Consider the following 21049-nt stretch of genomic DNA (forward strand, 5'->3'; position numbering starts at 1 on the left):
AGAAAGCATCAACATTGTGTACTGTAAAGAGGGAGAATCAAGTGGCCCTTGAAGGAAATTGACTGCTCTTCTCTCCTCTAGTCACAGGAAGGCACTAGTGACATAACCAGGTAGGTGCAGAAGGGAGGGTGTAAGTCATGTATTTCTCCATGTAATGCTCTTCCCCCTCAGACTTTCAGGAAACCATCATCAAAGCACTGGGGGCTGTTTCTCACTGGCAGTTTGTCACTGCTCCCTATTCCATGGCTTCCCATCCCTTCAGATTAGATGCACGTGGCCACTTCAGCAGAGAGTCTACCCAAGGCTTTGGGCTATGTTCTGCTTGCCTCGGTTGGCAATGTAGTGCAAGATTAGGAACTAAACATAGATTGAACTTAATGAATAACAATCTCACTCCCCCTCTCACTTGCTGGTGCACGCTGGAAAAATCCTCCCTGGACTGAGGGGTTGCAGCGAGTCCCCTCACCAACTGAGCAAGATGGGGCTTGGAGAAGTTGGTGCCTGTGATGGGAGTAAACCATAGAATTTTAGGCTAATAATATGGCCAAATGGGATGGAGGTGCAAAGACATCGATGCAGAAAGAAGGCTTCCCCACCTCCACCCATGGGGAGGAACGTCTCCTTCCAGCTGATTTTAGATGACAATGGAAAAGGAAAGCTTATCACTATATAGTGTCCTGCATCTACCACCCCCACTCACTCTATCCTTGGTACACTGACATCCCCCCGGCCCCGCTAATGCCCCCACCCGCCAACGCCCACCCAGGCCTCATCTATCCAGCCCTTCCCTGACACAGAGCAGCTCAATTCCTCTGCTTCTGTACCCAAGAATCTGGTGACAGGGCTAACTTCTTGGAACTTTGTTTAGGGCTGAACCCTGGTGTCAACTGACCTTTCCATTCCTAAATCCCTCAGTCCCCTCTCTCAGCACTCTTGAGTCCTGTCCGACAGAGAATCTATCAATTCTAGCATCAGAATAAAATTTTGTAGTTTATGTTTGTTATGTAGCTTCTGAAATTAAAGTAAAAATAAACCCAGCTCTTTACAAACAGGAAAATAATAAAAGAATGCTTAGTTGAAATTGCAGACATTTCATGTCTCATAAAATAAGAGCTAATAAAAACGTGGATCACATTTTCATATTCACTAAATTAGCCCTTTTACAAAAGATTTGTTTACTGATGGGTTAAAACTGCCACAGAAGCTCGGCAAGCTACATGTAAGTGTGTGTTTAGCAATCATGGTAGAATAATAATACTAACAATTATTATCATTATTATTGTCATCATCATTATTATTATTTAGAGTACTGAGCACTATTTATCTAAACAACTTAGGGAATGTTTGCAGTTTTAGCTGAGTTTGGATAAGTTATCTGTGAATAAAAACTGGATTTTAGAGATTTTCATCTTTTTGGTGGATACATATAGCTTATGGCTGTGGCTATTTCTGCCGATGGGATTACCTGGTGAGAACCTCTACACTGTATAAAAGGGCCTGCAGGGATGTCGCAAGAGCAGCCATGGCGGCGATCTCCTCTCGGGCAGCGGGTCCTGTCTCCACTTGTGACGTTTGCCTCTTTAGCTTTTGTAGGTAACATGGCACCAAAGCTTCCAAGACCATCAGCATCTGAAGACTTTAATCAACAGACAGAAAACCAAATCACGTTTTTACATCCTACTTGATATTTTGGAGCATGGAGAAATTAAAAGCCTCTAGAGAGCTGGAAAATTCTGAATCCCCTTCCCACTCCACCCAAGTCAAGAGTAAGTAAAGCTGCTGGAAATATCTACCAACACTAATTAATTAGTTAATTAAGCACTGGATAAAAGGTGATAAAATTCTGCATTTAGGAAGAACATTATCTACTTGGGAGAGTTAGCATATATACAATTGGTCGAAAGAACAACAGAATGGTAACAGGTAGAGCTATTCAGTCAATCAGTGAAACAAGCTTCACAATCATCAACAAAGCTTCCATTCAGTAATTTGCAACAAATCTGAGACAAAATAAAACCCTTCTTTAGGAGGCTGGCTTCTTAAAGCTTAAGCAATTTTACAGCAAGAGTCTGGTCTGGAAATAGTCACTGTGATACAGGTATGAAAATGGCTGCTTACTAGTGTGAATAATTTAAAAATTCAGCTATATTTTGCTATCAAGAGACATTAAATATAAGTATATAGAGATGTTGAAGGTGAAAGTAAGAGCAAACACCAAAAGAATGCTGATGTAACTATTATGTCAGACAAAACAGACTTCAAGGTAAGTTACAGACGGAAATTTCATAATTGTAAAAAGACATATTACCAGACATCAGACTTTTTATAAAACTATCATAATTAAGACAGTATAATATTGGTGCAAGGATAGACAAATAGATATATGAAACAGAAGAAGGAGTCCAAAACAAATCCACAGATACTTGATTTATAACAAAGATGACACTGCAATGCAATGGGGAAAGGCTAGTCTTTTCTATAAATGGTGCTTGGGTCTATTGCCTATTAGATATCTCTATGGGAAAAATAAACTTTAACCCTTACTTTACACCATACCAAAATTAATTCCAGATGGCTTGTTAATCTAAATGTTAAGATAAAAACAAAGAAGCACCTAGCATATAAGGGGATATATTCATAACCTTGGGTTAGCCAAGATTTCATAAGAGGACACAGAAAGCACTAAAAAATAGGAAAAAGGTGATACGTTGGACTATATTAAAATGAAGAGCTCTGTTCATCAAAAGACAACCTTAGGGGAGTAAAATTATAAGCCACAGAGTAAGAGATGTTATTTGAAATACAAGTAGCCAGTGGTGTGCTGGAATGGCTAAATAACCAGTTAAGAAGGCCTACTGGGGCTTCCCTGGTGGTGCAGTGGTTGAGAGTCCGCCTGCCGATGCAGGGGACACGGGTTCGTGCCCCGATCTGGGAAGATCCCACAGGCTGCAGAGCAGCTGGGCCCGTGAGCCATGGCCGCTGAGCCTGTGCGTCCAGAGCCTGTGCTCCGCAACGGGAGAGGCCACAACAGTGAGAGGCCCGCATACCACAAAAAAAAAAAAAAAAAAAAAAAAAAAAAAGAAGGCCTACTGGACAACCCTCAGGATGGGAGAAAATATTTGCAACTGAAGCAAATGAAACAGGATTAATCTCCAAAACATACAAACAGCTCATGCAGCTCAAGATCAAAAAAACAAACAACCCAATCAAAAAATGGGTGGAAGACCTAAACAGACATTTCTCCAAAGAAGGCATACAGATGGCCAACAAACACATGAAAAGATGCTCAACATCACTAATTATTAGAGAAATGCAAATCAAAACTACAATGCAGTATCACCTCACGCCTGTCAGAATGACCATCATCAAAATATCCACAAACAACAAATGCTGGAGAGGGTGTGGAGAAAAGGGAACACTCACACACTGTTGGTGGGAATGTAAACTGATGCAGCCACTATGGAGAACAGTATGGAGGTTCCTTAAAAAACTAAAAATAAAACTACCATATGACCCAGCAATCCCACTACCGGGCATATACCTAGAGAAAACCATAATTCAAAAAGATACATGCACCCCAAGGTTCACTGCAGAACTATTTACAGTAGTCAGGACATGGAAGCAACCTAATTGTCCATCAACAGAGGAATGGATAAAGATGATGTGGTATATATATACGTGGGAATATTATTCAGCCATAAAAAGGAATAAAATTGGATCATTTGCAGAGATGTGGATCGACTTAGAGACTGTAAGACTTCACTTCATACACAGTGAAGTAAGAGAGATAGAGAAAAACAAATATTGTATATTAACGCATATGTGGAATCTAGAAAAATGGTATAGATGATCTTATGTGCAAAGCAGAAATAGAGACACAGACATAGGGAACAAACGTATGGATACCAAGGGGGAAGGAGGGGGATGGGATGAACTTGGAGATTTGGATGGGATTAACACATATACACTACTGATATTATGTGTAAAATAGATAACTAATGAGGACCTACTGTACAGCACAGGGAACTCTACTCAATGCTCTGTGGTGACCTAAATGGGAAGGCAATCCAAAAAAGAGGAGGTATATGTATAGCTGATTCACTTTGCTTTACAGCAGAAACTAACACAACATCGTAAAGCAACTATACTCCAAAAAAATTAATTTAAAGAAAAAGGCCTACTGTAAGCATCTCTTTCCGACACCACATTCAATGATGTCATTCTGGTATTTTGTATTCAGCAACTGCTACATATTGGCAAATTGGCAATGCTACATATCAGAAACTCTTTATGTTTACCAGCACACCACTCTATACGTTAAAATGCATTTATATCAGACTCTTTAAAAAAAATTCTATATATCAAATAAAAATTACTGATAATCTCATTTAAAAATGGGTAGAATACTTCAACAGGCCCTTTGCAAAAGTAGATATCCAAAATCCGGTAACCAATCTGAAAGGCTTCCAAACCTTTTAATTTGCTGGAGGGAAATGGAAATTAAAACCACAATGAGATATCACTATAAGCCAACAAAAACAGCTAAAATAAAAAAGACTGACAATACAAAGTGCTGATGAAGCTGCAGAGTACTGGAAGACTTATACACTGCTGGTGGGAGTGAAAACTGATACAAGCACTCTGGAAAACTCTTTGGTAGTATCTACTAAAGCAAAACATATACATACTCCATGATCTAGCAGAGCATTTCTACCCACAGAGGTGCATATATATGTGCACACAAAGACATATACAAAAATGTTCACTGCAGCATTACTGGTAATAGCTTCAAACTGGACACAACACAAATGTCTGTCAATAAAAGAAGAAATACACAAATTGCAGCATAACCATACAATAGAATATTATAGACAAATGAAGAATTATTGTTATACACGATTGCGTGGATGAATCTCATGAAATAGCACTGAATAACAGAAGTCAGACATTAAAAAATACCTATCATATTATTTCATTGTAGCTGAGTCCAGAAACAGACAAAGCTGATTTGTGATGTTGGAAATCAGGATAGTGGTTCTTTTATCTGATTTTGCAATTTGAGCGGTAGTTACACTGATGTGTTAACTTTGTATACATTCATTAAACTATAAAATTACAATATGTAAAAACTTTCTTGTATGAATATTTAAATAAAATACATTATTTAAAAAAAAATTTAAGCACAACAGGGACTTGGTATTACAAATGTTGAAGTCTTGTAAGAATTGAATTTATTCCCATGAAACATATCCTAGGGAACAATTACTTAAGAGATCCTGGCTCCACCCAGGAATTAAGAACAGTTCTGGCTTAAACAGAGCAGAACAAGGTATTAGGGAGGTTTTTTAAGAAAATTTTAATTTAGCTTAACAGTACTGGACTCTGGCTTTTAACTCACGATGACAAGAGAATTTGATTGTGAACTCTAATTCCTTTTGATTTCAATGTGTTTGGATTTTAACTTGAAAGTGTCTTTCATATCTCATTGGGAATTTGATAATGCGAGGATTTTTTAGTCAAATTTAGGGCTTTTCTATGCTGTTAGCATTTTAATATTAGAGAATCTCTATACATTTGATCATTGCAGTGTCTTCCTGTTATCACTTAATCGCACTGCAGAATCTGATACACCCTAATAACATGGTACTGGATATGCTTGGAGTGGAAAATAGAAGAGGGGGTATTTTGACACTTAGGAATCGAGTGGACTTGGAGTTAAGTTAATGCAAGGTTTTGATCCATTTTTGAACCTTTTATGGAGCTGTGATATTGTAGGAGGAGCCTAAGGGAAGTAGGATGAGGACCGTCCTGATAGAGGGTAGATTTGCCCTCCTGAGGCAGGGTTGACCAGGGGCACAGTGTTTAATCCCCATTGCTTAAGACAGAATAAGGTGGGAATGTTGGGGATGGGGGTGGCATATTTTACTCTTTCCTCATGTTTCCTTCCAGCAGAGAGAGTTCAGTCAGTATCATTCCCGGTTCCTCTTTGCCCTTTTACTCATTCGGTTCTGGAGAAGACAAAGACTTACCTGAGGGGCAAATTGATGTAGACATACTGGGCAAAATCAGCTCAGCTCTTTTCCTTTTCCTGGAAAAGCCTGCCACCAGGGCTTCTATCCTCTGCTGTGAGTTCTCAGGGCAGTCCTATTTCAAGCCTGATTCCCCTACTTAATCTTTCTCAGCACTAAAGGTGATACTTCAACCTCCCTTCTGCCTTCCTTCATTTATTTAGAACATGGGCAAGAAAGAAGTCACTCTTCACTGCATCCTTCCAGAAACCTCAACTCTTATGACTGACACCGTTTCAGGAGCTTCTGAGAAACGATAAAGAGGACCCTGAAGATGGCTGTGATACTCAGCTCAGGCAAGGAGAGCAGAGATTTCCACCAGAGGCTGTGGTAAGAATAAACTGTATGCATTTTCTCCCGGTGGCTCCTCTTGTTTACAGACTTGGTTAGGTAAGAGGCAGGATGAGGTATGGTGACTTGGCTCAGCGCCTCGAGATGGCTGAGCAACAGATTTCATAAGGGAAAACTTCAAAATAAATTGCTCTGGGACCGGAGGCAGGAGAGATTATTTGCAGTGGGGGGACTGGGAAATGCACTGTGGAGATGGGGCGGAGGTCACCCTGCTTGTCAGCGGGATGTTCTGACCCTACCATTTTCTCTCTCTGTCCCAGCGGTGTGTGAGGAGATAGTACATAATGAACACACTGATGGAAGAATATTAAATAATGGTATTACACTCTAAAATTAATCCCGGATAATAAAGCAGTCTGGGAATATCTGACCAGTTGTCTGCTGCTTTTTTCATTGATTACTTTAAAAATACAAATTCCCAGTCTTTTATCCAATTCATAATAACTATTCTTAAAGAATTTTTGACATAAAATAAAACTGACAATTGTTAAAACACCACTGAGTAGAATTTGGTATTTAATAAACATCTTGCTTCAGATGTTTATTCTACATTAAGAAACTACATCTTATGGGCACCACTGAAATGTGACTTGGGGAAATTATGCAGTAATGATCAAAACCTGAAACACAAAAGCTCAAAATGACAGAAACTCTAATAAGCAAAGTTTGATACAGACCAAGATAAAATAAGTCCTCCCCCAAATTGATTCATTCATCAATTGATATTAATTGATTCATTAATCAATGAATGTAAACTTTATTATAAATTTTACATAGAAAGAAAATAATTTCAATGAAAAGAACTTTGATAAAATAAAAATGAAAAGTTGAAAGTGGCTTATTTGCAACATAAAATGACTGACTGAGGAATTAAACTGGCATAAATAAATTAGAAAATAATCCCTTAATGACAATTTATAGGTATAATTATGATTAAGATGTTTGTATTTATAAAGTCGTAGTCAAAATATTCTTGGGGTCAAAATATCCACTGGATTAAAATAGTAGAGTTGCAATAGTTCGGTCAATATTTTTCTACACTAATTGAAAACCAGAAGTAGATTTAAAGAGGAATATGAGAAATTGATAAGGAGATTCAATCAAACAGAGAGAATTAAGAATTTTAAGTAATGTGGAACTCTGTAAGCCCCAAGCAATCTTTAGATCCCAAGTAGATCACTATGCTTTACTTTCAGATCAGTTATACATTTCTATCTAGTGTTCCATAAATGACCCGATCTATAGATGTTTCAGGATAGGCTTGACTATTAGGTTAGAACTGGACTGGCATGAATAGACAAGTGCTAGTTCTCTGTTTGTTTCACCAGGAGAATCACTAGTCATCTTCCCTTTCACTTCAAACCTGAGTCAGTCACAACTCACCCTGAGCACATGAGATCAACAGCTGGTCCGAGGAGGTAGGACCAATGCGGGTGACTCTGGGTTAGATCAGAGCCAGCATCCTTGAGTTCACACTCAGATAAGATTTATATTTTATTCCTTGTGTGACAGGAGTTTGTAGACTCAGTTCTTTGAATTTACATCAGAAAGGTGATAACCTACCTAGATCTGGCAGTCTTAATAGAGGAGCAATACCCTGGAATAATTTATTAGCCCATCCTTCTCTCAAAAGAAAGAAAGTTGAGGCAAAAACTGTGATATGTTTATGACTAATCCATATTTTTATTTTCAAACTATTTTCTCACCACAAAGGCCTATGCAAGAAGAATTACAAATGAGAGAAAGAGGAACATGGAAACAGTTGGCTGTTATCTGATTCATTCATTTTATAAATTTATATCGTTATATCATCTATGGAATACAGCACTATATTGGGCATTGGAAGATATATCACATATACTAAGAATATGGTAGAATACAATCGAATGCTTTGTTTATGGGTTAGATATTACAAGAAAAAATCAAAGTAGATTGAGAAATTAAGAGGGAGAGATTTCCTAATGTTGAATTGAGGGAGAGGAGGGAAGGCCATAGGGTTGGTTAAGCCAGAATTATGGAACATTTGGAAGGAATGCAGCTCTTATCTTTAAGCATGTACACTACATAAAAAGGGGCTATCCATAATTCATTTGAATTACTGTCTCTGCATTTAGAATACCTATTTTAATAGAGAGATGAGGCTGATTTTCATTTCACATAGTATATATATATAATATATATAATATATATATATTATATATATATATGTAAATAAAATCAGGTCAGAGCCAACATCCTAGAACTGGAAATAACACTCGCCATGGTTGAGTCCTTTGGATTCCTTGCACTTGTCAAAATGACAGGCAAGATTTCTCTTCCTGCTCTTTGTGTGACCCAAGTTCTTACTGCTCCTTGAAAGGAGTTTTCTTAAATAGCTTAAATGTCTTTTCTGAAATTTTATTTGCTATTAATTTCTGTTACATGTGAGGATATTTCCTAAACAAGACTAAAACATCTTAGCCACTTCACAATTTCCAAATTAGGGGATTTCAAATAGATGAAGATTTACTATATTTTTCATAACCTCTGCTATGACAAGTTCCCTAAATTTAGTTTTTGAAAACATACTTGCCAGAAAATTACAGGCTAATCTTAGCAAACATAACCTTTGTAGTCACTCAATTTTATCTCCTTTGCCATACTCACTTATTACAAGGCACAGAATAAAAGGCTGCAGTTACCTTCTGAATGACTCAGGAGCATATGCCACCACAGTAACACAGAGCTTAATGGCTTCACTGATAGAGAAAGTCAGGTCTTCGTTTCCATAGCAGAAATCTGAAGGGACAGAAGGGCAAGGCACACAATTAGAGTGGATTCCACCAGGGATAAAGAAGAATTTATTACTCCTAACACAAAATGCCTATATTTTGCAGGCATTTCCTTGTTAGACTTTATTCCTAAACTGTGAACACTTAATATCCTCATCCAAAGGGACTAAAAATTCTGTTCTATTTTTGAATAATCAGATGACAAATAAAAGTGCTTTTTTTTGGTAGTTTAAAAAAACTCATCTAATAGAAGGATATTTGGATGCTCTAAGGTAAGACATGAGACTTCATCTTTGAATACCTCTAACTGTAGACATTCCATGATAATAAAAGCCTGTCTTAAAGGGTTATTCACTTAGAATTGCCCAGGAAAACCCAATTTCCTGAAAACTACAGTGGTCTATTGAGCCCCCCTTTTAATACAATTTTCATGGCAGAGAATCCTTTACATTTTAAGATTTACAAGAAATTTAAGAAAAACAGGAGATAGGAAAATGTACTCATTTAATTTATACCACCGTTCCACTTATTTTTGCTGTTTTGATTTAGTTCAAAATATTCAGTATAAGGTCGTTTAAAAAAAGAAAGATTACAAAAAGAAAAAGAATGTCAAGGCAAGTTTTGCTTTTACCTAATGACTTAAGAGGCTTCTCAGCTTTGACCAGCTCTAAGATGTCTAGGATGTCAGTGGTCTCCCTCTCCAGCGACTGCAGCAAGTCAAACAGGCACTGAGCTGACACGCCTTTGCTGGACCCAGTATTGGTAGCATCCTGTACAAAGAAAAGCCATTTTAGGCCATCATTAAAAAGTCTACAAATAACAAATTCTGGAGAGGGTGTGGAGAAAAGGGAACCCTCATACCCTGTTGGTGAGAATGTAAGTTGGTGCAGCCACTGTGGAAAACAGAATGGAGGTTCCTAAAAAATACTAAAAATAGAGTTGCCATATGATCCAGCAATCCCACTCGTGGGCATATACCCAGAGAAAACTCTAACTCAAAATGACACATGCACCCATATGTTCATAGCATCACTATTCACAGTAGCCAAAACATGGAAATAACCTAAATGTCCATCGACAGATGAATGGATAAAGAAGATGTGGTATATATATACAATGGAATCCTACTCAGCCATAAAAATGATGAAATAATGCCATTTGCAGCAACATGGATGGACCTAGACATTATCATACTAAGTGAAGTTAGAAAGAGAAAGACAAATACCATATGATATCACTTATATGTGGAATCTAAAATATGACACAAATGAACTTATCTATGAAATAGACTCACAGACACAGAACAGAATTGTGGTTGCCAAGGAGGGTGAAGGGGAATGGATTGGGAGTTTGGGATTAGCAGATGCAAACTATTATATATAGAATGGATAAACAACAAGGTCCTACTGTACAGCATAGGGAACTATATTCAATATCCTGTGATAAACCATAATGGAAAAGAATATTAAAAAGATGGATATATATATATATATATATGTGTGTGTGTGTGTGTGTGTGTGTGTATAACTGAGTCACTTTGCTGTACAGCAGAAATTAACACAACATTGTAAATCAACTATACTTCAATTAGAAACAAAAGAAAAGCCATTTTAGTTTATTAATTCCTACATCAGTACTAACACGGTTTGATCAGGAATACAAGTTTCATAAACACTGCCACTGATAACAATATCTAGGCAGTATTCAGCTTACAGAATTCTGCATCCAACCATGCTATTGTATGGAGTGAACACCTGACTTTTAAGGGATTTATTAAATGCTAATCTAGTACAAAAGAGATATTTGTGGAAACGCATAAAAATACAGCAACATGTGAACTGCCAGTAAAGTTCATGCCTATGTTTTCTCTGGTCTATGATAGTGGGACTCAGCATTTCCCCCCCAAATTTCCATAATGGATTGGTTGAATACATCAAATATATTTGAGAAACAGATGAATTTTTTGACAACCATGGGAATTTTACAGGTCTTAGTTGATAATCTATCTCCAGAATGGAGATACTTACCATCTCAAATCTCCGTAAAATGACTTTGATTCATTCATTAAAACAACAAATCCTCCTGGGCACATATCCAGAGAAAACTCATTCAAAAAGATACATGCACCCCAATGTTCACTGCAGCACTATTTACAATAGCCAGGACATGGAAGCAACCTAAATGTCCATCGACAAAGAAATGGATAAAGAAGACGTGGTATATATATACAATGGAATATTACTCAGCCATAAAAAGAATGAAATAATGCCATTTGCAGTAACATGGATGGACCTAGAGATTATCATACTAAGTGAAGTAAGTCAGAAAGAGAAAAACAAATATCATATATTAATGCATATATGTGGAGTCTAGAAAAACAGTATAGATGATCTTATTTGCAAACAGAAACAGAGATACAGATGTAGAGAACAAATGTATGGATACCAAGGGGGAAGGGGTGGTGGTGGGATGACTTGGGAGATTGGGATAGGCATATATACACTACTACGTATAAAATAGATAACTAATGAGAATCTACTATATAGCACAGGGAACTCTACTCAGTGCTCTGTGGTGACCTAAATGGGAAGGAAATCCAAAAAAGAGGGGATGTATGTATACATATAGCTGATTCACTTTGCTCTACAACAGAAACTAACACAACACTGTAAAGCAACTATACTCCAATAAAAATTAATTTTAAAAGAAAAACCTCATTAAATTCCTACTATGTGCCAGGCACCATTTTGTGCACTGCAGTTACAGAAAAACAAAAACAAAAACAAACAAAACAACAACTAAAAACAAGCAAAAGGCAAGCAAAAACCAGACAAATGTCTCGTTTTAACGGAGCTCAAATTCTATTGTGGGGTGTGGTAAAGATACATATTAGTGAAACAAATACATATATTACATGTCATATGATATAAATGCTCTGCAGAAAAATAAAAATAAAGCAGGGTAAGTGCTAGAGAGTGATAGAAAAAAATGAGAATCCAGAACTCTTCCTTTTATCATTTTCCATTTTCCATCCTTTCATTAACTGAGTATAAAAAACCAGAGAGTTGATCTATTTACATCCTAGGGGCCGAAATAAGGGTTGAAGAGAAACGTTGAAGAGAGAAGATTTTCTTGTTGAAAGAGAAATAATTTTTGGTATTTATATTCCATTGCTTGAATAAAGAGCGCTGAGAGACTGATTATACAAATGCACAATGACCAGGCCATACATAAATATAGAACTCTGATCTACAATCTGTAGTAACCAGCCCAGGAATCCCTTGCTGTAGTAAGCTCTGAATAAAGAGACTTTGCTTTCCTCATTGGGTTGGTCTTTATTTCCACAGAGCTTACTCACAGGAAACTCCAGGAGAGGGGCCACACTTGCAAACAGCTGGAGCACAAAGGGCTTCCGGTGTAGAATGTAGAACTGATGGCAGGCGAATTCAATGGCTTGACGCAACTGGGGATTGCTTTCATAGTCAGAGTACACCTATGGAAAAATGTCACCATATTCAGAAAATTCCTTAACAGCCTACTAGAGTTGTGTTTGCTTTTAAAACTCATAGCCATGGGAAGCATGGACGGAAATGACTAATTTCATAAACTGATGGAGGGGAGTGTAAAATGGTATATACCTTCTTGAGAGAGATCTGGCAATATACATAAAAATCCTAAAAATATAAATATGTTATATATATATATATTTATATACTTATATACTTATATATAAGTATATTTATATTTAATCCTAAAAATATAAATATACTTTTTTCTCGGTAAGTTTGTGACTAGTGATTTATCTTAAAACAGACAAATGTACAAAGATATAATATATACAATAATGACTGCTGCAAGGTTGCTTAAAATAGTAGAAAATTTGAAACAACTTAAATTATTCATAAATTGGGTTTAAGTGTATTATGTATATGCATTCAACAGAATACTATCAGTTATATTTTAAAAGATGCTATATAGTGCTACAGGGAAAACTCCCACAATATTCTTAGTGTCACATTAAAAAAGGTAGGTAACAAACTTGAATATATGGTATGATTCAACTTCTGTTTTAGAAAAAGTAGGAGAGAGTACCAAGATTTTCAAGATGTGTAAACGATGGTTATCTAGGGGGAGGATTATGGGTGATCTTTTTTTTTTTTTTAAATAATATTCTTTTTTCTTTAAACCCCACATTTGTTTATTTATTTATTTTTGGCTGTGTTAGGTCTTCGTTTCTGTGTGAGGGCTTTCTCTAGTTGTGGCAAGCAGGGGCCACTCTTCATCACGGTGCGCGGGCCTCTCACTATCGTGGCCTCTCTTGTTGCGGAGCACAGGCTCCAGACGCGCAGGCTCAGTAGTTGTGGCTCACGGGCCTAGTTGCTCTGCGGCATGTGGGATCTTCCCAGACCAGGGCTCGAACCCGTGTCCCCTGCATTAGCAGGCAGATTCTCAACCACTGCGCCACCAGGGAAGCCCTATGGGTGGTCTTTATTGTCTTCTTTAAACTTTCCTTTATCTTTTGAATTTTATAATGAACATTTATTGTTTTTGATAATTATTTAAAAAGTTATACAGGAAATTCCAACTATCTAAAAATAGGACAGAGTGCCCTGATGATATTAAAAGTCAATTTCTTGGGCTTCCCTGGTGGCGCAGTGGTTGAGAGTCCGCCTGCCAATGCAGGGGACACGGGTTCGTGCCCCGGTCCGGGAAGATCCCACATGCCGCGGAGCGGCTGGGCCCGTGAGCCATGGCCGCTGAGCCTGCGCGTCCGGAGCCTGTGCTCCGCAACGGGAGAGGCCACAGCAGTGAGAGGCCCGCGTACCGCCAAAAAAACAAAAAGTCAATTTCTTGCCCCTGTAGGTTGAGCAAACACCACTTTACACAAACATGTATTACTTCCATAATTTTATTAAAATTTCCAGAAAAATGAGAAGTAGGATGAGCCCTCAAGGCCCCTTCTGAACTTTATTCAGTACTCCTAACTGTAGCCATGTACACATTAGGCATGACTAAGTGAAAACTGTTCCTGCTATATTCACCTCCTCCAACCTTGTCATACCAAATTTAATGGCAATGAAAATCTCTATTCAGATAGAGGTTGGAGACTCTCTTGGGAGAAACATCAACTGAATACTTGCCATACATTTGAATAATGGTTCTCAAGCTTCCTAGGGCATCAAAACCACCTGGAGGTCTTGTAAAAACACAGATTACTGGGCCCTGACTCCAGACTTTCTGATTAAGTAGCCCTGGGATGGAACCCAAGAATGTGCATTTCTAACAAATCCCCAGGTGATGCTGCTGCTTCTGCTGCTGTGGCTCCAGAGATTGCACTTTGAGAACCACTGGTCCAGAAGAAATGGGAAAGCAGAGCCCAGGTCTGGGAGATCTCAGAAGAGAATGGAATATTATGACCTTTTGGAAGTTTCTAGGGGGGTTTCATTTGGTGCCTTCTGAGGTCATAAAAGAAGGTAATTCCATCATTAAAAGTTTTGGTACAGATCTTGTTGACCTGTTCCATGGGCAGGAGAGGAAAGCCTGTACACCTGCAGCATGGTGGGCAGAATCCACTGGTAGCCACTGAGGGAGAAGAGGTGATTGAAGTGCACAGCGCTGTTGATGACGGTGGCCGCGTACTGCCTGAGCAGGGCACTGTCTTCTGGGTGCAGGATCAGAGCCCCGTTAAAAACGTTGAGGAAAAGCATGATTTCATCTCCCCAGGGAAACTCGCTCGGCATGCCCAGGAACATCTCCTCCAGGAGCTGGATCCACAAGCTTTTCTGAAGAGTGTCGAGGCCAAACAGCTCCTTCCCAGCTGTGAAACATGAAACAGCAGAGACAGAATTAGCCCCACGCCAATCCTGGCAGTGTGGAGGGCAATCAAACCCCAGGGCGCTGCTGTTTCCAGCTCAGGGACATGAAGATCTACTGCTGATACGCTTCCCAGAGCAATATTGCAGCCACTGCTGTGACACCTCCTAGCCCTCCAAGTACTTTCTTCATCACCTCCTTGATTCAACTCTGTGGGCAAGACAGGGCAGGCAGGTGCAGTGTCTTGTTGCTGCATAAGCTGTGGCTTTGAGAAAAAATAAGCTATTAAGAAAATGGCAGGGCTGGGACTTGTTCTCGGTCTTTGAACTCATGGTCAGACTAGAGCTCTGTCTACTATTTCTCTGGAGCTTCTGGATGAAGATGTAGAGCACAGGGATGCTGATTTAAGTAAACTGTCCCAAATTAATAACTGGGTAACAGAGCGTGGTTTCAAAATGGGTCTCTTTCAATTTCTCTGTCTCAGTCTCTCTCAATTTGAATAATGGTTCTCAAGCTTCCTAGGGCATCAAAACCACCTGGAGGTCTTGTAAAAACACAGATTACTGGGCCCTGACTCCAGACTTTCTAATTAAGAAGGTATAATTTAGATAGAGTAAAAGGCACATTTCATAAATGTAGAATTCAATGAATTTTGACAAAAATACGCACTCAGGTAACGAACACGCCAATCAATGTATAGACCATTTTCATCACCTGAGAAAGTTCTCTCATACCCCTTTCTGGGGAATCCATTTCCCCCAATCCAGAGGTAACTACTGTTCTGATTTCTGTCACTGTAGACTCGTTTTGCCTCCTCTTGGATTTCATATAAATATCTGTTCTTCACTTAGTCAAGTACTCTCCTAACAATGCCACATTACTTCCTTCAGTTGCTTACGATTAGCTTAGAGCAGTGGTCTCAGGATTTGGTCCTTGGAACAGAAACACCAGCCTCACCTGGGAGCTTGTCAGAAATACAAGTTCCCAAGCCCCATTCCAGAGCTACTGAATCAGAAACTCGGGGCTGGAGGGTGGGGCCCAGCAATCTGTGTTTTATCAAGTTCTCCAGGTGATTCTGGTGCCCACTCAAGAGCTGAGAGCCACTAGCTTAGAGAACTGTCTGCCGATTAAGATAGAGATGTCCTCTAGCTGAGGGCAAAAGAAGGGCAGGAGAAGAAGCCCAAGAGAGGAAATGCTTCTTTCTTGATACCTTGAGGATCACTGAAGAGTGAAAACTCCGCATCAATAGCACTTCGAGGGAATGAGGGCAGTCGGAGGAGGTCTTCCTGGAGCATGGAGACGTGGGACTGCTTGTGGGCTGTGGGGATCTTCTGGGTGAGGGAGATGAGAAACAAAACCCTCCCCACTTCCTCCAGCTTCCGAGTGAATACCTACCGGCAGACAAAGGCAGCAGATGAAAAGTAGAATTGGCAACTCGGAAATTACCAAGAGTGAAGAAACTGAAGTGAAAACCTGAACGGCAAACCGGGCTGATTAAAAATTGAAAGACGGGGGAAGTGAAATGAGAGAGAAATATTTTTTTTCTTTACCACACAGAAAGAGCAAACAGTACCTAATTGACTCTCACTTCCTGCATCTGTCTGTTCTACAGAAGGAAGTGTTTCTTATGGAGTTTGCCAGCTAGAGGAGAACAAGGCAAGCATATTGTCAAGAACAGTTCAGTATTAAAAACAGCCCATTTGTTTGGACGTCATAACATAGAAGACCTTCTCCAACAGGAGCCAGTCAGCTCCAGTTGCTTCTATCATTTCTACTGATGCCTTACGCTGTTTCTGGGTTTGCCTCTTAAAGACTGAAATGGGCTCCAGGAAAAACCTATCTTGGAACAAAAGCTAATAGGACCTAGATTGGTGGTCCTTTAGCCCTTACTTTAGATGACATGAACATGGGTCTTTTGGTCCTTCTCTTAGTGCCTTTTCTGTTGCTGATCAGTGGGCAGGGGGACGTGACTAGGAAGATGATAAGCAGTGAGCGGCTGTGGGGGAGACTTCAGAGCCAGAACCACAGGTCTGTCTATTATTATCTCCCTGAGGAAATTAGAAATAAGTCTTAAGATCCCAACTTGGAGTATAAACAGAGTGAGGGCCCCGTTTTATGTTATTCTCTTAAAACGTGTTCTTAAACATGATTAAAAAAACACACTCGTGAAGTGCGGTTATTGATTATGGTTTTCATTATTTTGCTGCCAAAATCAGAGGCTGGGATAATTTGTGGGGAATTGTTTTAGGAATTATTTATATTTAAGGTCTTGCAGTTTTGCCCAACACCTCACACTTTGTAATACATTCACTATTTTCTTTCTTCTAAATGCAATTTAGGTAGTTAATACTATGTTTTTAATTACTTAAGTGGTCGGATTCCATGCCATCCCCTGAAGATAGTTTTGAATAGCATCCTTGCTACATGCAGAAAAATTGAAATCATAGTTTGTTTCAACATTTTATTAAAAATAAATGAATATAACACATAGACCACATTAAAATTGTATCATTATTAGAACTGTGTACTACAGCTATATTTCGCTTGCAAAATAGTGAATTTCCTTAAGCTCAAAGTCTGATTTATGATGAGATGTGTAAACGTTATTCTGTTCTTCAATCTTAAATCTAAGTACAGCCGCTTGATTCTGTTTCCTCCTATTTTAAGAGAAGTTAGTAACATGTCCAAGGTCAGATCACTGGTCAGTGGCAGAGCTGGGACTGAGTCCAAATCTCTGGACCTTGGTGCAGGGCCTTTTTCAGGCACACTACATTGACCCCTTTTATTTTTTTCCAGCTAGCATAAATTTCTGGGACAACCTTCTTATAGCTACACTATGTGTACTTCCAATCCTGCTTTACAAAAATGTGGAGTGAAAATCCAAACTTAGAAACTAGTAGGTAAGTAAATTAGAAGATTTCTGCTATTTTTACCCCAATGATCTCTCATAGCATTCTCCAAGTGAATGTTTCTTAATACCTTTACATTATTCATCCAATTTATAAAACTTGGTTAACACACTATTTTGGGGAACTATCTATTGACCAAGGGCCCATCATTCTCTCTCTAGAAAGGATCATAACAGAATCACAGAATCTCAGGGCTGGCAACCGTTTACAGATCATCTATCCCATTGACATGACAAAATAGAATAAAACTGTGGTGGTCAGGCACCTGTTTCTGAATGAGCTCCTGTCCTTTCTCTGGATGCATATGTACAAGGTTCAGCTGTGGAGACACGGATCTCCTAAAAGGGTAAATATCCCGAACATAGGTCTGTGGTGGGATTACACAAAGACAAAAAAAGAGTTCAAATAATTAAACTCTGACTCTCATTTCCTCTTTCCCCAAAGGTCAAACATGTTATATATTTTCTTATGGTTTAGATTCTTACTACTTTACGCGCCCCAATTCTAAAAAATCCTAGGGAAGATAAACACCCTCCTCGGGAAAGCTTCAATCTCCCCAGGCCGAGTATGCTTTCCAAAGTCCAGGATGCTCTGTCAGGAGCAAAGGAGCCAGAGGCCACTTACTAAAACCCATTCTGAAGAAGAAAAGAAAAGCCCTGTAAAGTGATGTCAGTGGTCTTCCTGAGGTTTCCTTTGTTCATTAGATCACGTTACCACAATCATGCTTAATGTAGCAGAAAGCGGCACGAGAACAACATTAACATTCCAAATAAGCACGTGTACTTACAATACGGGCAACTTAAATGTTCATCTAGATGTAATAATGATGAGTGACGAAGTGCCTTACTTATCTCCTTTAATTATTACAATGACCCTAAAGTAGCTACTATCATCACCTTCCCTTTACAGACACGGAAACTGAAGGGTACAAAGGTAAAGTGGCCAGTCCAAAGCTAATACATCAACAGTGAGGTGGTGTGAACCAAGAGGCCATACGCCTCACCTCTAAACAGCGACGCCCCCCTGAGTGAAGGTGCCCTCGGGAAAGACATAACGGGCTTTTGACACAGCTCTCCATGAGTGTCATCACTGCAGTCTCACCTTATTGTAGTGGATAAGGTTCCATCGTTTATCCATGAGAAAGTAATGTGTAGACTGGGATTCTGGGATATTAAAAAACTCCAGACACTCCTAGAACAACAGCAATTTTTAATAAACATTTATTGAGATCATATTATGAGCCAAACAGTAAGCTGAAAGGTAAAAATGTCATAAAACAAGGTAACTTCCTATAAGGAATATATATGTATTTATATCTTACACACATTTTATATATTATGTGTGCATATATATATATATATTATATACACACACATATATATGAACATTTACATGCACACAGCTATCCAGAAAAATGACAGCATAAAGACTGATTGTGTAAGGCAGTGCAAGATAGGGGTAGGGGATTAAGACGTGCAAACTACTATGCATAAAATAAATAAGCTACAAGGATATATTGTACAACACAGAATATAGCCAATATTTTAGAATAACTATAAATGGAATATGACCTTTAAAAATTGTGAATCACTATGCTCTATACCTGAAATGTATATAATATTATACATCAACTATATCTCAATTTTAAAAAAGCCTGATAGTGTAATACAAACTATCTGCTCTGTTCTCATAGAGCTAAAAGAGCTACAATTACAATGTAGACTTGAGTGATGAACTGTGAAGGCACAGTGGCATCTACTGGTCTCAAAATCAGGAAGAAAGCATGTTTAGTAGCAACATTTACAATAATATGAACCACAGTGATTGAGCACTTATTATCTACTATATTCTATGCTCAATGCCTTCAATGTAGAGAACTTGTATAACCTGCACTAATAATCGAGCACTGTTGAAAAAGAAACTGAGACTAGAGAGAGCCTGTCGTTTGACTTATTTAGATAACACTGGTTGTGGTGGAGCCTGGGTTTGAACTCACTGTCTGCCTTCACGCTATCCTACCGTCCAAAGTGAGTAGGAAAATGAAGTGGCTGTTAAAGTTTGCTTCACTGGGCCTGAGAGACTCTCTGGAGATGAAGGAGTGAGGCCTGGAGGAGGCTTAACGACCCTTTCTACTGAAATAAAATATACAGGCTTGCAAAACTGAATTTCTCAGAGGCCTTTTCTGGGCCGAAAGTTTGGGCTCCAGATAAACAGGGAATCACTGCACTAGTGCACTTACTACTTTCCCTTAACAACCCCAGAGGCATGAGTAACAATGGACTGCATATCTCTTAAGGGGCGTAATTGTCATAAGCATTAAAAATACTTTCTTGATTCACTTAGTTCATTCTAAGGTATATATTTTCTGCCTCTCCAATCATTTCTGTCAGTGGCAAATCAAGACTGTGTATTGTTCAACTCGATGCCACAAAAAGCGTCTCTGGCATGGACTGTCACCTGACCCCTAGAGTTTGTCCCAGTGCCCTTGGCGTGCAAACCCAGGGCGGCTCCAGAACTGCCACAAGTGATGCCAGGATACTCCTAAGCAGGATTCACAGCATCTCAAGAGGAGTGTCACGTGGCTGCTGTAGCTGAGAGGGAGCCGGCATGATCTTGCCTACATCCATGTGGGGAAAATTATACAAGGAAATAGAGGAAGTACACAAGAGTGGGGCAGATTCTAGAAGAGGTAAATAAATGCATATATTCATTTGAAGATAGAGAAAGGCAATTTAACTCAAAACTGGATGATCAGTGAAGTGGCCATAGCCATTGTGCATTAAAAACAAATCACTTCTGTCAAAAGTCATCCCTACCTTTAACAGGGCTTCAAACTGAGTATCTTCATGGACTGGTAACTGGGTTGGGATATCACACTCATTCTGTCCATGAACTACCAAGGTCTTCGTACCTACAGAAGGTAAAAATCATAATAAATTGACTTCTACTATAAGAAAGTTTATAGATAAAGCACAAATTATTAAAATATTATCAATAAGCTGATATTTTTATTATGATTACTACTAGTGAGGGTTTAATGTGACTTGTGCATTGTACTAACTGCACTCCTTTGTTTCTAGTTAAATATGTGTATGTGTGTGTGTGTATATATATATATATATATATATATATATAT

General features: G+C 38.7%; 1 protein-coding gene across 1 annotated transcript in view; it reads right to left on the reverse strand.

Moving 5' to 3' along the window:
* Nucleotides 1-21049, reverse strand: part of LOC103072412 (protein unc-80 homolog) — a gene marked incomplete at its 3' end in the record, with an annotated part of 220293 nt that overhangs the window by 14631 nt on the left and 184613 nt on the right. The window contains exons 40-48 of the mRNA XM_007460228.1: nucleotides 20730-20824; nucleotides 19015-19104; nucleotides 18179-18280; nucleotides 16215-16395; nucleotides 14740-15008; nucleotides 12549-12683; nucleotides 9822-9960; nucleotides 9101-9197; nucleotides 1466-1636 (exon numbers count right to left, since the gene is read on the reverse strand). Of these exons, the coding sequence (XP_007460290.1) occupies nucleotides 1466-1636; nucleotides 9101-9197; nucleotides 9822-9960; nucleotides 12549-12683; nucleotides 14740-15008; nucleotides 16215-16395; nucleotides 18179-18280; nucleotides 19015-19104; nucleotides 20730-20824 (1279 nt within the window). The remainder of the gene's footprint in view (nucleotides 1-1465; nucleotides 1637-9100; nucleotides 9198-9821; nucleotides 9961-12548; nucleotides 12684-14739; nucleotides 15009-16214; nucleotides 16396-18178; nucleotides 18281-19014; nucleotides 19105-20729; nucleotides 20825-21049) is intronic.

The sequence above is a fragment of the Lipotes vexillifer genome, unplaced genomic scaffold (genome assembly GCF_000442215.2).
Source record: "Lipotes vexillifer unplaced genomic scaffold, Lipotes_vexillifer_v1.1 scaffold1330, whole genome shotgun sequence".
Lineage (NCBI taxonomy): Eukaryota > Metazoa > Chordata > Mammalia > Artiodactyla > Lipotidae > Lipotes > Lipotes vexillifer.